General features: G+C 32.2%; 2 protein-coding genes across 2 annotated transcripts; one reads left to right on the top strand and one right to left on the bottom strand.

The window, feature by feature from the left end:
• The first annotated feature begins 7,739 nt into the window (after positions 1-7,739).
• Positions 7,740-11,482, top strand: LOC105258710 (protein DDI1 homolog 2). The gene is made up of 6 exons (XM_011270159.3): positions 7,740-8,298; positions 8,666-8,878; positions 8,953-9,207; positions 9,605-9,910; positions 10,034-10,153; positions 10,382-11,482. Exons 1-6 carry the CDS (start codon positions 8,034-8,036, stop codon positions 10,591-10,593), a joined length of 1,371 nt encoding a protein of 456 aa, XP_011268461.1. The 5' UTR covers positions 7,740-8,033; the 3' UTR covers positions 10,594-11,482.
• Positions 11,483-12,304: 822 nt separating this feature from the next.
• Positions 12,305-14,462, bottom strand: LOC105258709 (myo-inositol 2-dehydrogenase). Its single transcript, XM_011270158.3, has 4 exons — positions 14,284-14,462; positions 13,912-14,157; positions 13,097-13,478; positions 12,305-12,870 (listed from the first exon to the last, which is right to left on the bottom strand). The coding sequence occupies exons 1-4, from the start codon at positions 14,364-14,366 to the stop codon at positions 12,403-12,405; spliced, it is 1,179 nt and encodes a 392-aa protein (XP_011268460.1). The 5' UTR covers positions 14,367-14,462; the 3' UTR covers positions 12,305-12,402.
• Between the last annotated feature and the right edge of the window lie 505 nt (positions 14,463-14,967).

Below are 14,967 nucleotides of genomic sequence, written 5' to 3'. Positions count from 1 at the left end.
ATCGAGAGCCAGTAAAATTGGTTAAATATAGCATATAAAAAAACTTTGAGAAACTTTACATTTCTTTACTTTCTTTCCGTGCGACTTCTCAGACAGTAAGTTAATCGAGCTAAGTAAATATAAATATTCCAAAAGCAAATTTTTTAAAAAGTCTTCTTGTACCATTTGAACACAACTTTCAAACTTGTAAAAATTATCAAAAAAATCTATTCGAACAATATAATAGTTCTAATGGTATTTCAGAAGCTATGTATCGAAACTAGATTAATTTAATGAAAAACACAGTGGTCAGATCTTATGTAGTCGCTTGGCATTTTCGCAGAAAGTTTTCATCGCCGCTGAATGTTATTCGTTATTTGTGAACTTGGCAAATCATAGGTTTTGCACGTTCTCGCCGAACCTGCAGAATTTTCAAGTATAGTCTATAGCTACTTCATGAATTTATAATTGTCTGATGGACATAAGTAAAAGTCCATCGCAGTAGAGAAAACTGGTTATAAACCGACCAGAAAAAAGAAGAAAACTTGTAATGTAAAATAACGGAACATATTAATATTATTCTTTACTCGTATGTTTTCCATATATTTTTACATGTGTTTTCTTGACGTATAAATTTAAATGTAAAAAAATGCGTAATATAAAATATATAATGTAATCTAATATACATAATATGTACATTTGAAAGATAATTTAAATGTTTAAAACATATATATTTTTTATGTATATACCTTATATAATTAATTAATAATTAATATATATGAATACATTATTAATAATTAATGTATATGTATATGATATATATATATATATATTATATATATATGAATAGATTTATTGTAATCATATGTGAAATATTTCTATATATTGCTCTTGGAACGCTTAATCGATGCTTCATCCTTTTCTTGTCACTTGAATTATGCTTGCAAACAGCGAAGAGCACATCGTCAGGAATCACGGATAAGTCGTAGTAAAAAAGAAATTGGTCGCACGTGACTCGCACGTGCAGTCGCTACATCGCGCAAAGGGTTGCGTCCTGGGGTTAACCGCTTCGGCGACATTTGGCCCTCTCGGGCAAGCCTATAATTATACGAGCCGTAACAGGTACCGATCTGATTTTTCCATCGCATTATTAAACGCAAGATAATAATACTTAATAACGCCCTGCGATATATAATTACGCCAGCAATATGTTGCCGGATGCACGCATCTAAACCGGATAATACTTTAATTATATAAAAAAACCGCGTGTCGCATACACGGAGAGAATATCATCTGCTTTGTATTCGATTTGCATCGAATATTGCCATAAAGAGTAAATAAAAAATTTAGTTGATTCAAAATTTTTATTGTTTTAATTGTAATATTATTTTCATAAAGCGCAAAATTTTATAATAAATAACTGTGCCAGAGCTTTTTCCTAGAATTGATCTCTTTTATAGTTCTTTTTACAGCAATAATCGATGCAAAATTACATAACTTTTTTAGAAAAAAAGAAAAAATATAATGGATTCTGTCATATATTTGTAAAAATATTAAAAATGTTTTTTCTGCAACAGCAACAATATAATAATATATTTAATGATTATAATAATATTCTTTTTTAAAATTTTATTACACGATATTTATGGCAAATAGTGTGTTATAATATTCGATCTAAATAAATTTACGAGAGGCGCTTTCTTTGATAAGGCCGACAAACTAATAAACTAAACCCTGTTACAAACATTCGTTTCCGGATCTCGAACATTACGTTTCGATAATTAGCAGCCCAAAATTATGAGACGAGGGTCGATGCCGGATGAATTATAGTTCCATCTGTGATGCTCCGGAAAGAATCAGGAAAAACGGCATCACTATTTCCCACGGTTGTAATTAAAACCCCTATCCAATCAAATGCATCGAACAATTAGCGTTTTTCGCATTTACTACATTTATTAGCGTTTTGTTTTTACTACATTTTATATTAAAATAATCAAAATATTTATATACTTTGCAATCAGATTGATAATTTAAAAATTCAGTGATACTGAATTCGTGTTATTTTTGAATAAATAAAACAAAAAGCAAATTTTTTTATTGTTCTATGCATGTATCTTTCAATCGCATTTTCACCACGCCGCAGCTTGTTTCGGTATAATCCGAAATGAAAATACTGCGTCGGCACAGACTATTGTGCCGCAGTATTTTTGATCCTCGAGATCGAGAGATAACTAAAGGGGATCTGGGATTTAAATCGGTAAAGCCTATGGCCACGTGTACGCGCTTAAATGCGATTCCGGCGACGACGGGCCGGATTCGTTCGGTCTCGCTTCGCACAATCGGATAAATATTATCTCTGCTCTGCCTCGAAAAAATTTGCCATCGTCGATCGTAGAATAAAAAGGTATGATAAAGCGTCTTAAATATGGAGAGCATCATCTTTGATTCGGGGCATTGGAAAAAATTGCACAATTAAAAATTGCATCGTTTCCTTTTTTTTTCTTTTTCTCTCTCTCTTTTTTTTTAAGGAAACAATCATGAAAAACTCCACTCCATGGATAAAGCGATTTTTCACGGTACGTCCTGACAGGCGAAAACCATGGCTAACACCTGGTACATGGAACGCGCCGGAATATCCCGCTATGTCTATCGAAACGCAATCGTAAGTGTCTATTAATTTATACTCAGCGGGAGTGTGAAATCGATTTACGTTATGAATTAGGGTAAGACATCCACTTTGAACGATAATTTTCCGTGAGAATATCAATCTTATTGAACTACAGTCTTACCGAATTATATTATGTCAAAATAATGATAAATTATTTCATTGAGAATTAATTTAACAAACAAATTTTAAATATCTAAAAATAAGTTTTACAACATTAAGATATATGAAATTGATAAAACTTTTTATGAAAACTGGAGGTATATTGATACAGTCATATATTAATAAATATTTTATTGGGTTGGTTAAGATCTAAAAATTATAAAATAAAAGTATAAATAACTTAAATAAATAAAAGAAAGTTTTATCATTATCACTATCGAAAAAGGAACGAATGCGTAGTTTCTAATATAGAAAAACATGTAGCAAATGCATAAGTTCTAAAATAGGAAAAAAGCGACGATTAAAACTATCAGAGTTTTCGCTGCTTCCTCTCGCTAGCATAGTGAGGAGCCGCAATAACAAATCGATTGTGCGGAAGCCGAAGACACATACGCATACATACACATATTACAGAGGGAAGCTTGTTCCCCAGAAAAACTGGGAAAGACGGTGCATTGGAGCGTGGAATGTTTGGGGTCTCGTGCCCCTTTTGCGCGGGGGTCGCGTATGAGGACATCACAGGGGGTAACATCCAGCCCCAGATACCGGAAACGGTTAGACGGCACCGGATACGGGAGGCGCATTATTAGACAGGTGGCTGTGGGACTCTGTACGCGAACACGAAAGCTCGATGACTAGGATAAGGTTTGGCCTTGTCAATGAGGTGTAAAAATAGAATGCATAAAAATAGAATACAAAAAAAATAATAGAGAATATATATAAATATAATGTATATAAAATTGTATAATATTTTAAATTTTAATAATTAGAATAATGCATCTCTCAGTGAAAAACAATTTAATATTCACTTTCGATTATTGTCTGATTGTTATTTTATCTCGATGTTTATCGTTGAAATGGGAAATTTATGAATATTACATGGAAATTAAAACATTTATTCGGCAACGAATATCTCATGCAGATGTGCATACGACAATCGAATGTCCCATTCATATATTTGAGATTATTGTCAGGATAACTTTATCGTCGTTTGTCAATAGAGCATCTCATTAAATGCTATTCAAAGCTTATACGCATATAAGATGATCGAGATAATCAACGCATTAATTCGCTTGCCAATAATTTTTGCGACAACGTTTCACGCCTAGCTAATTTGATTTCACGTTTTTGTGTTTTTCCATGAAATTCTAACGCGCATTGTTAGCATCGTGATATCTTCAATCGACAGATGCACCGTGCACATGTATGATGTGTTAATTGTGGATCCATTATGCTTATAATAACAAGTCGCATTTAATCCTCGTCAAGATCACGTTCAACTGTAGCGATAACTAAAGAAAAAGATATCAAAAAATTGCGTATAGATTTACATAAACTGCATAATAAATCTACATAAACATTTAAAATAAACTTAAATTACATAAACTGCATAATAAATCTACATAAACATTTAAAATAAGCTTTAAAATTTTTTCATTTAATTTTGTTTAATGTTATCTAAAATAATTATCTAAAATAGTTTCAAAAATATTTGAAATTAATACACTTTTTCCACGAAAAATGCATAATTAATTTCATTCAATCAGAAAGTTCTCTTTTAAATAGATTCAAAACAAATGGTTCGGGGTGAAATGGAACACTAAATTCATCTACTAAAACGGCTAATCGTCGTATTTCTTCACTTAAAGCTTTAGAGACTCTTCGCTGTACATCTTCTACTATACAGCGAATTTTATCTTTCATTTTTTGAGTTAACAGCATCAACTGTGCACTATCTAAAAAAATGACACATATAAAACATTTGAGTTTTTTAAAAAATCAAGTATTGTAAATGAAGATCTTATTGAAGAAATAAGTGACGAAGAGAAGAATACAGAAAAAGATGATAATGCTAGGTGCTATTGTGATCTTATTCGCCACCTAAATAGACACTTTGTGAGCTAATCATAATGAGTTCTTTAAGAATAGTATTATGAACTTATTCTGAGGATGAGAAACGTTAATTGTGCATTATTGCAAATTGTAAAAATTTCGGTAATTAAGAAAATTTGTGCAATTTATAATAGGTTTTTAATGATTATATAATAGGTTTTTAATGATTTTCTAAATATTCCATAATTATTTTAAATTCAGTTTGTCAGAAATTAAACTGATAAATAGTTATAAATAGTTATATCAGCAAGAGATGCGATTCACACACAATTATGTTGCGTAGCACATGTGGCTCTCCCTGTTTGTATATGTATGAGCAGTGTGTCCTCTTTCTGGCACTACTGCTCATAAAAGGAAAAAAATATACTTTAAATCTTATGTGTTAATTACTAGTTCTTTATTTACATTTCATGATAAATCTTGAATACGAGTTAAGTTAAGAGTGGCTCGCCGCCTAATAGCGGCAAGTAAAAAAACACGTGTCACATTTCTGATATCAAAATGATATTTTTCTGAATGATCACTGTATGAATGTTATAACAGGTTTATGGGAACTCATAATCAGCTGCTTATGATTTAGTGTTCAAGAGTTTCAAAAAGTAATATTTTTAGATCACATCTTGAATTCATTTAATGCAAATTATAAAGAGGTCAAAAATATAAGTTCTTTATGAATATATTATTGAAAAGTCTGCTGTCTAAGGTTTTATGTTTATTTTTTGTCAATTTTCCAAGGATTTTTGTTTTAAAAATACCTGAGATAGAGCGGTTTCGAGAGTAAGCTATATCAATAAATACGGGGCTGTTGGAATTTCTTATAATAATTTCAAGTTTCATAATTCAAAAATTTATTTAAAGTTTCGCTATCTCGACTGGCCATTCTCAATATTAGATTTGTTAGGTTTAAGTGGTTATATGCGGGTTAGGTTGCGTTTTTCTAGGCGCTATCAATATTCTAAAAAAGGATCGCTTTGTATTTTAAATCCAAGCCGATTCTTAATTTTTCTTCCACGATAACGTTTCGAAGAAAGAAAAGAATCGTGGACGTAACATGAATCGAACCATGGTTCCTGCGTTTCGACCGCTACCATTTTACTCGCCTAGTTAACGCTTAACTTTATATCTCTGTGTTATTCCATGGCCTTATAAGGTACTCGCGAAACTTTAAATACTTTTTTCTTGAAAACGATTGAGTAGTGCGTCTTACTACTTTAAATTAGTTATGTATTAAGTACTACACACTCACACAAAGTTTCTTTAAAATCGAACCCGGATGTCGTACTCTCTTTGTTAGATTTAATGTTAAGTCAATCTCGATTTTTTGCACGATTTAGTTTCAATTTTAATTGATTTTAACTTGTTTTTTCAATGTCAATCCATCTGAAATTAATTTCAATTTTAATCTTGACATAACTTTAATTTTTTAGTGACAATATATTTTTATTTTATCTCAAAGTATTTAATAAATTTCTTTAATTACATATATATACACATATTAATTAAATAAATCCGGGTCCTAGATGATCGTGCAAAGTTTCCAGAGATCGGATATTTGCATAACGTGTATTTTTTCCCTTTGTGAGAAAACAAAATTGAATTAATACATTCGTCTATAATTTATTATATCATTATATTATATTAATTAATTATATGTAAGTGACTCAAATAAAATAAATTAATAAATATTAAATTTAAAAAGTATTACTGATTATTATATCGTTTAACAATATATTTCAGAATTTAAATATTTGTAGTTCATTAATTGCCGATATTGAAGTCGAGTTCTCCGCTGGAAACTTAGGAAAGTATTAGGCGAATATGATCTGATAGGAAGTAACACTAACAGAAAGTTACCGACACAGCAAATACCTACTAGAGATATATTTTTAATGTCGATAATGTAGCTAGGTAATTTTGTGCTACCTCCAACTTGATTATATTCTCCTAATAATTTCCTAATAATTTCAGAATACGTTTCCAGTGGAGAACTTGACTTTAATGTCGATCATTATATTATATTAATTAATTATATGTAAATGACTCAAATGAAATAAATTAATAAATATTAAATTTAAAAAGTATTACTGATTATTATATCGTTTAACAATATATTTCAGAATTTAAATATTTGTAGTTTATTAATTGCCGACATTGAAGTCGAGTTCTCCGTTGGAAACTTAGGAAAGTATTAGGCGAATATGATCGGATAGGAAGTAACACAAAGTTACCGACTAACAGAAAGTTACCGACACAGCAAACACCTACTAAAGGTATATTTTTAATGTCGATAATGTAGCTAGGTAATTTTGTGCTACCTCTAACTTGATTATATTCTCCTAATAATTTCCTAATAATTTCAGAATACGTTTCCAGTGGAGAACTCGACTTCAATGTCCACTATTAATGAACTACAAATATTTAAATTCTGAAATATATTGTTAAACGATATAATAATCACTAATACTTTTTAAATTTAATATTTATTAAATTTATTTTATTATTAAACGATATAATAATCAGTAAAACTTTTTAAATTTAATATTTATTACATTTATTTTATTAAAGTGAGAGAGAGGACTACAAAACTCATTTATATTAAAAATTTATTTACATTTATATACATGTGCTACCAGCATTTTGTGCATATAGCACGGAATAGAAACAGAAATTGTATTTTATACGTTATCCTCTGAGAACATTCGTGGACTTTGACTTCGTAATTCATGTCCACGTTTTTAATGTCCACAGAGAACAAATCGCTTTCAGGGATCACCTAAAAGCGGGCTATAACACCTTTTATTCTTCCGTCTATGGAGATATTTTTATTTTACATAATATATATCTTATTCTAAAAATAACTATGTAACTATTTTTAGTGTGTATCTATATGTTTGTCATTTAAATAAAAAGCACTTAATAATTTTTTTAAATTTTTATACATATTTTTAAAAGCAGCTTTTGGAGGGAGTCATATACCCTCTTTTTATTTCGTATAATACCTCAGTGAGGCCACGCATGCGCGCCCATTCGCGAGCATTCGTCTCGAGTCTCGAAAGTTTCGAGTTTCGAGTGACACGCGAGTCTCGCCGTCATCGGGGGAGTATTTTTGCTGAGTTGGGCCCCCCTTGTTTACATCCGGAGGAGTCGCGAATCGCGTGCCGCCCGTCCCGCTTGTCCTCCCTTGATGCCTCTCCCGCGTTCGTCACGACTCTCCCATTCCTAATCGAGTGTCGCGCATATTTTCCCCCCGAGAAAATCTCACTCGTTGACCACGAGGCGGACGCTTGTCACGTTCATTCGTTCCCAGGATTCGTCGCGATCGCACGAGGCAAGTATGAAGGTGACAGTAACGACTCTCAGCGACGACAGCGTTTTCGTCCTGGACGTGAGCGAGGAGCTGGAATTGGAGAATTTCAAGGCGTTCTGCGAGATCGAGAGCGGAGTGCCGGCCCACGAAATCGTCATCGCGTTCAACGGCCTGCCGCTCATGGACGACAAGAAGTCCCTGCGCGATCACGGCATCCGCGACGGCGACGCCGTTATCCTGCAGCATATGCACCAGAGCGGTAGCGATTTGAACCTGCAGCCCTTCAACAGAGGTAGGCAATGTTTTTTTAGATAGCGATCTGGAGCAGTCCCGTTACTCTTGTATTTATTTTCATTGCAATAATAATTCGTATTTAATTTTAGTTTCCTCATCGTTTACCTTGTTTTCATCGACATAGAAACTGCAAACCTGTGGTTTCTGATGTTGAAATCTTGACTTTTAACTCTAGCTTAATTATGCATACATTTATCATTCTTAGCTCTCTCTTCCTCTATCTCTCTCTGAATGTCACCATGAAGCTTGTTTCAGCGTCTTTTTCTATTCATGATGTCTTGTCCTTCCTTATAATGCTACTTTACGTAGCGCATATAATGCCTTGCAAAAATGAACGTACTAAATTCGAAGAAACATCGCTCTAGCCATTCCATTACTGGACTTCAGTTCCATCAGAATTCCCGACATCAGCAACGTACAGCGTCAGCAGCCAATTGCGAATAACAGAGTACAAAATCCCCGCAGCGAGGATGATCCAGCATTGATAAGAAATATGTTCCTGGCTAATCCAGATCAGTTGGCATTGTTGAAGCAGAATAATCCCAGATTGGCCGATGCTTTGCTGTCGGGAAATCTTGGTAAGCAGCACATTTAGTTACGACAGCGTAATTGTATCTTGCATTTATGATCTAAAAATATTCATATATTATAGATAGATTTTCGACTGTACTCAGAGAGCAGATAGCCGCTCGCGAAGAACGGCAAGCACAACGATTAAGAATGATGAATGCAGATCCGTTTGACACAGAAGCGCAACGATTGATCGCCGAAGAGATTAGACAAAAAAATATCGAGGCGAATATGGAAGCAGCAATGGAATACAATCCAGAAACTTTCGGCACTGTTGTGATGTTGTACATCAATTGTAAAGTCAATGGATTTCCAGTTAAAGCATTTATTGATTCAGGTAAATCATTGGCTATTCTGTTTACAGTAACAAGTATAGAAATGCATCAATGCTTCGCGTGTATTTCAAGACGCGCGTGAAAAATGTTGAGATTATTTTTGAATATCGTTGTTTTGTTGCATCTCGGTGTCTGTATGAGTAGTGTATTTATTTTTAAGTACACACGTTTCTCGGAAAAGTATTCTGCATGACGTGCAGAAAAACAGTTTAATTTTAGATCTGACAACTCATGTGATCTTCATCTGCGAAAACAATACAAGAAAAAAGAAAGAGAAGAGATTCTTTGTTTTCAATTCAATATAATCCAATAGTTTTTAAAATATTTTTACGATGCATTGTGAAAGAAGCTAAATCGATCCTGCTTATTATAATATTGAAAATATTTTTATGACACAAGGTGCTCAAACAACTATTATGTCTGCCGCTTGTGCCGAGAGATGTCATATTATGCGTCTGGTGGACACAAGGTGGGCTGGGGTCGCCAAGGGCGTCGGAGTTCAACGCATAATCGGTCGTATACACATGGTGCAAATACAAATTGGCAACGATCATCTTACAACATCGTTCAGTGTCCTTGAGGAACAACCTATGGACATGTTGTTGGGCTTAGACATGCTCAAGAGACATCAATGTTGCATAGACTTGAAGAAAAATGTTTTGAAGATTGGTACTACGGGCACAGAAACTTCATTTTTAGCAGAAGGTTTATTTCTTCTTGTCTTCTATAATTAATAAAATTTATTTTTAATATTAATATTAATGTTAATATTAAAATTCTAATGTTGAATTGAAAAATATTAATATTATTTTATTTATTATTTCATAGGTGATTTACCTGAATGTGCAAGATTAAGTGGGAATAGTGATGAATCGTTAGATGACAGGGATCTCCAACGAGCTCTTGAAGATAGTTCAAGAGACGCGAAGAAACAGAGGCAACAGCATGGTAAGAATCAGATCAAGCTATCCTTTTTTTATTTTTTTATTCCTTCTTTTTGTTATTTAAAAGAAAATCTTTTTTTTGCAATTTATAATTATATAAAAAAGAAAGTAACATATATGAAAAGTTGTTTCTTGGAAGCATACAAAATTTTATGTACTTTTTTCTTTAACGAAGAATCTATTTTTCTTTTGCAATTTATCATTGATAAATATTGTTGTTGAAATGCTTCAGACGGGCAAGGTAGTAGTAATCAAGGCTTGTTAAATAGACCAGCCGCCTTAGAAACAACAGTCTATCCACATGATCCCTTTACGGAAGCCACTGTAAAGGAACTAGAGGCTTTGGGTTTTACCAGGGCGCAAGTTATTGCAGAACTGCGTAGATTTAACGGTGACAAAACGCAAGCTACAGCTGCATTGTTTGCGAAATCTTTGAAATTCTGAAATCGAAAATTGTCGCACGCAATTCGAATACACAAATTTTTAGTTAAAGACAGGTATAGCAAAATTGTGAATATATTACACGCAATAAAAATGAAGGGGACCTACAATGTTCAAAGCAATTTTTAAATATCATCTAAAATCGACAAAAAGTACCATTGAATATACAGCTGATAATAGTACTGAAAAATTTTTATAGATTGAGAACGAGTTGAGGAACATTGTAAGCGAAAATATGCGCCTTGAATTTAAAATCATGTGAAACTACATAAATTAAACTTATATAAATGATTCACAATCGTTAGAGCTAAAAGGAGTTATATATATGTATATATATATATATTAAATATATATATTCCAAACATACAATTTTGCACAGTTTCTTATACATGCATGTAGCGCCTAAGTGAATTGCGCATTATTTCCAATTAATATAGTGAAATTGAGTATATATACATATATATAAATATAAAAGAGATATCAGATTGTTATGACCTAATATTTAATATAATTAATTGGAACATATGTAGATTTGCGATACATGGTTGAATGTTAAGATTTAGTTTGGATGTTATAATCTTATAATTGCGACATATGTATATCAGCTTTTGGATAAATATAATGAATAAGATTTTTCTACACATCGCAATATATAAATATACACATATTTATGTATATTTCGCGATACACTTTATAATGTTGCGTTTAAATGGTAAATATGGACAAAATGTATATATCTAGTATTAGACTCTAGATAAATCGAGCATGAAATATGGGATAGACAGATTCTCGCATGAGAATTTTATGCTATTTGGTAACGTTTAAAAGACTCGACGTTGAATGCGGCTCAAACTCAGTTCCTCATTATTTACTGAAAAAACGCCGGCTGTACATACATAAAACGATAATGACAGGCGAATAGGAAAGTTTTCCATTTTTTTACAAAATATTGTTACAATAGAAGTTAAAAGTGAAAAGTCTACGCAGAGACGTGCGCATCAATCTTACGGACAATATCGATTTTATATTGTTATTTTTTTCGACATGATATTTGGTACATTATTGTGTAATTTCTTTGTCACTTATATATAAAAATGTGACAAATTATATGGCTTGATTTATTTGTTTGCTATCGGCTAAACTAAAAATTCGCTAATTTAGCGCATAAGCTCTCATTAAATTGTAATCAATATTATATAAACTTGTGAGATATATTTTGAAAGACACGCCACTTTTTTCTCTATTATCCTAGTAAAACCAAAGGATAAATTTGTTACTATGATATATTATAATTTTTAATAACAAACTTTTCAACGGAAATAAATCTTTTTTTCTGTCTGTAATAAAATCGCATTTATTACATATCATATTCATTACATATTCACATTATTTTATATAAATTTAATTCTATATAAAAGTAAAATTAATTAAATATGAAACATCGAAGGAAATTTTAATATCCTCTTAATAATAATGGAAATTGGTTACGCATACACAAAACATTTCATTTATAATTTTTAAATCATTCACATTTCATTGCATTCATTACAAAAGATATTACGATATATATATTTTTATATAGATTTTCCGTGTGAAGTAAAGAAATATAAATGGAGAGATTCGAAAATGATTCCTCCATATAAGATTAATATGTAATGACTGCTATTAAATATGAAAATTAAATAATGCCAGTTTTGCTCAATTTATTAATAAAATATTTATCAAACTTTTTATCGACGTCTCTTATTTAATTTTGTTTAATTTTATATTTGACACAAAATATATATTTAATTAGTCTCTCGTGTTGAGATCTTATTGATCATCGGGCAATTCGCTTTTCGTCCAGTCCAGACTCACGATCTTTCCCGTGCGAGCGGATTCTTCGCATGCAGTAGCGATCTTACTCACTGCCAAAATTTCTTTCGACTTGACCAGCGACTTAGCTTTGCCAAGTACTATATCGATAAAGTGATCGAACTCCCTTCGATAGCCGTTCATGAAACGGCTGGCGAACGAGTACCAGATCGGAGCAGTATTCGATCCCTGTATACCCTGTCGTCGACCATATTGTCGACGAATGGCGTTCGGTTGCTCGTTGTCAGCTTGTACGACTCCCCTCGGACCAAACGCCTCCAGTCGTTGATCGTATCCGTAGTTGCTGTTACGCGACAGATCGATCATGCCGACAGTGCCTGACGGAAAATGCATGGTCACGGCGACCGTGTCAAAATCTCCGATCGCCTTGATCTCCGGGATGTTCGCATCAGCTATGACCGAAATCTGTAATTGCACATTATCAGTCTTATCAATGATATTACAAAATTTACAAATATAATTTTTTCCAATCAATGGCTCGACTTACAATTAGCGAAGAATTTGATCTCTTTTAAAATAAATTAAGAACAATAAAAGTACCTCAAAAGTACAAAAAAAACTTTTAAAATTGAAGATACACTTTTTTCAATATATTAGAATGAGTTATAACATGTATGAAAAAGTCTCACACCTTGTCTGGATACTCTCCGAGAACCCAAGTTATAATGTCGATATCGTGAACCAAACAATCGTGGAAGATACCTCCGGATATTTTCAGATACTCTATAGTAGGTAGAGGAGAGTCGCGTGAGACGGTTTTGATCATGTGAACATGTCCGACTTCACCTTTTTGAACTCGGTCTCGCACTTCCGAGTAGCTCGGATCGAATCGCCGATTGAACGCGCAAAACAACGGTGTGCCGATTTTCTCAGCCATCTCGTAACATTTGGCAGTGTCTAATTTATTTTCCGCTACAGGCTTCTCGCAGAAAACCGCCTTTTTCGCCTTCAAAGCCTTGATAACGATATCCTCATGCGTAACAGTCGGCGATGCAACGATAACCGCGTCGACACTGTACGAATCGTAGAGAATTATATGATAAATCTAATTACTTTATTGTTATATTTGTAATACTTTTTAATATATTATACACTGAAAAAAAAATTTGGTTGAAAATTTACCAAAAAAATATTCTGTTGTAGTAACTGTACATCGTTGTATTGAACTCTCTGTTTTGAATAAGATGATTTGAATAAGAATAAATTTGTTTGAATTTGTTTATATCAACAGATTATTTCGGAATATTTTAGTTATATTTATTTGAACGTATCGAACAATATATTTAGTTGAGCACAAATTTTGCCTTTTTCAACCAAGTTTTTTTTCAGTGTATATAATACATACACATACATTATATATATAATAAATTTAATTTTTTATTAATATATAATCTTATATATAATTTTTATCGATAGTACTTTTTCTTATTTAATGCAATTACTCACTTAGGATCCTTGAATACATTATCAGATTGTGCGCTTGTTAAGAAGACAACGTCTTCTAAATGCCAATATTTGCGCATATTTTGCCAGTTGCTTTCAATATCGTCAACAATATATACGAGTTTGGCGCGTGGACTAGAAATTGTAGACCTTAAATGTATTGTACCGGCACGACCCACACCAAATAAGGCCAGCTTAAGTATTGGGTCTTTTCGGTTATCAGTTTTCAGCGCGATGTCTTCCAAGTATCTGAAAAGATATTTTTATTGTGTTATTAAAAGTAGACAAGAACAATTTTTCTCGCTGAAAGGATCTTTAGTTGAATACTTGATCGAGATACTCGATGAGATGTGTAAAATCAAATTGATTACTTACTGGTTATAGAGAAAATCTTCTTCAGGCGGTAAAGGTTTAGACTTAACATAGGGGGATGTTTCCTTGAATTTTGCTGTTGCCATTTCTGCCACGATATACTTTATCTGTCAAATAAAATTACTCCTAAAATCTTTCGCAATTGAGAGACCGACGATGTCTGACTAGCTCCTTATATATGAAGAGATATAATAGAAGTGGGGGCTAATGTGACTTTTATCGTTCCAGAAGTTCCCAGTTTTATCGTTCTCACAGTCCCAGTTTTATCGTTTTCACTGTCATCCATTTTATAATAAACATATACTTTTTAATCATTTGAGCTAAACATCACGGTATCTCAACAAATAATATATAATGAAAAAATTAGATAGATCCCTCTGTTAGACTAAATTATTCCGAATTGTTTTTCATTTTTATTGATCGATGTTTTTAATACAGGTGTTTGAACGATTTATTCAACAAATGCAGGAAGATGATTAATACTATTTTTTGCAATATAAATTATCAAATAATAATTACATAAGTTCAATATCAATCATTATATTTCTAAATATGTTTCACATTTCTACTCAACTTTTTTTTTTAATTTGACAAATTTCTAGAGAACTATTTTATTAATTTCTTCCTCAAAAAAAGAATTTAATTGTTTAAAATATTTAATTGTTTAAAATATTTTTTATAAAATAA

Source organism: Camponotus floridanus, unplaced genomic scaffold, assembly GCF_003227725.1.
Source record: "Camponotus floridanus strain SB8 unplaced genomic scaffold, Cflo_v7.5 scaffold129, whole genome shotgun sequence".
NCBI lineage: Eukaryota > Metazoa > Arthropoda > Insecta > Hymenoptera > Formicidae > Camponotus > Camponotus floridanus.
This window is presented reverse-complemented; position numbering and strand designations above follow the sequence as displayed.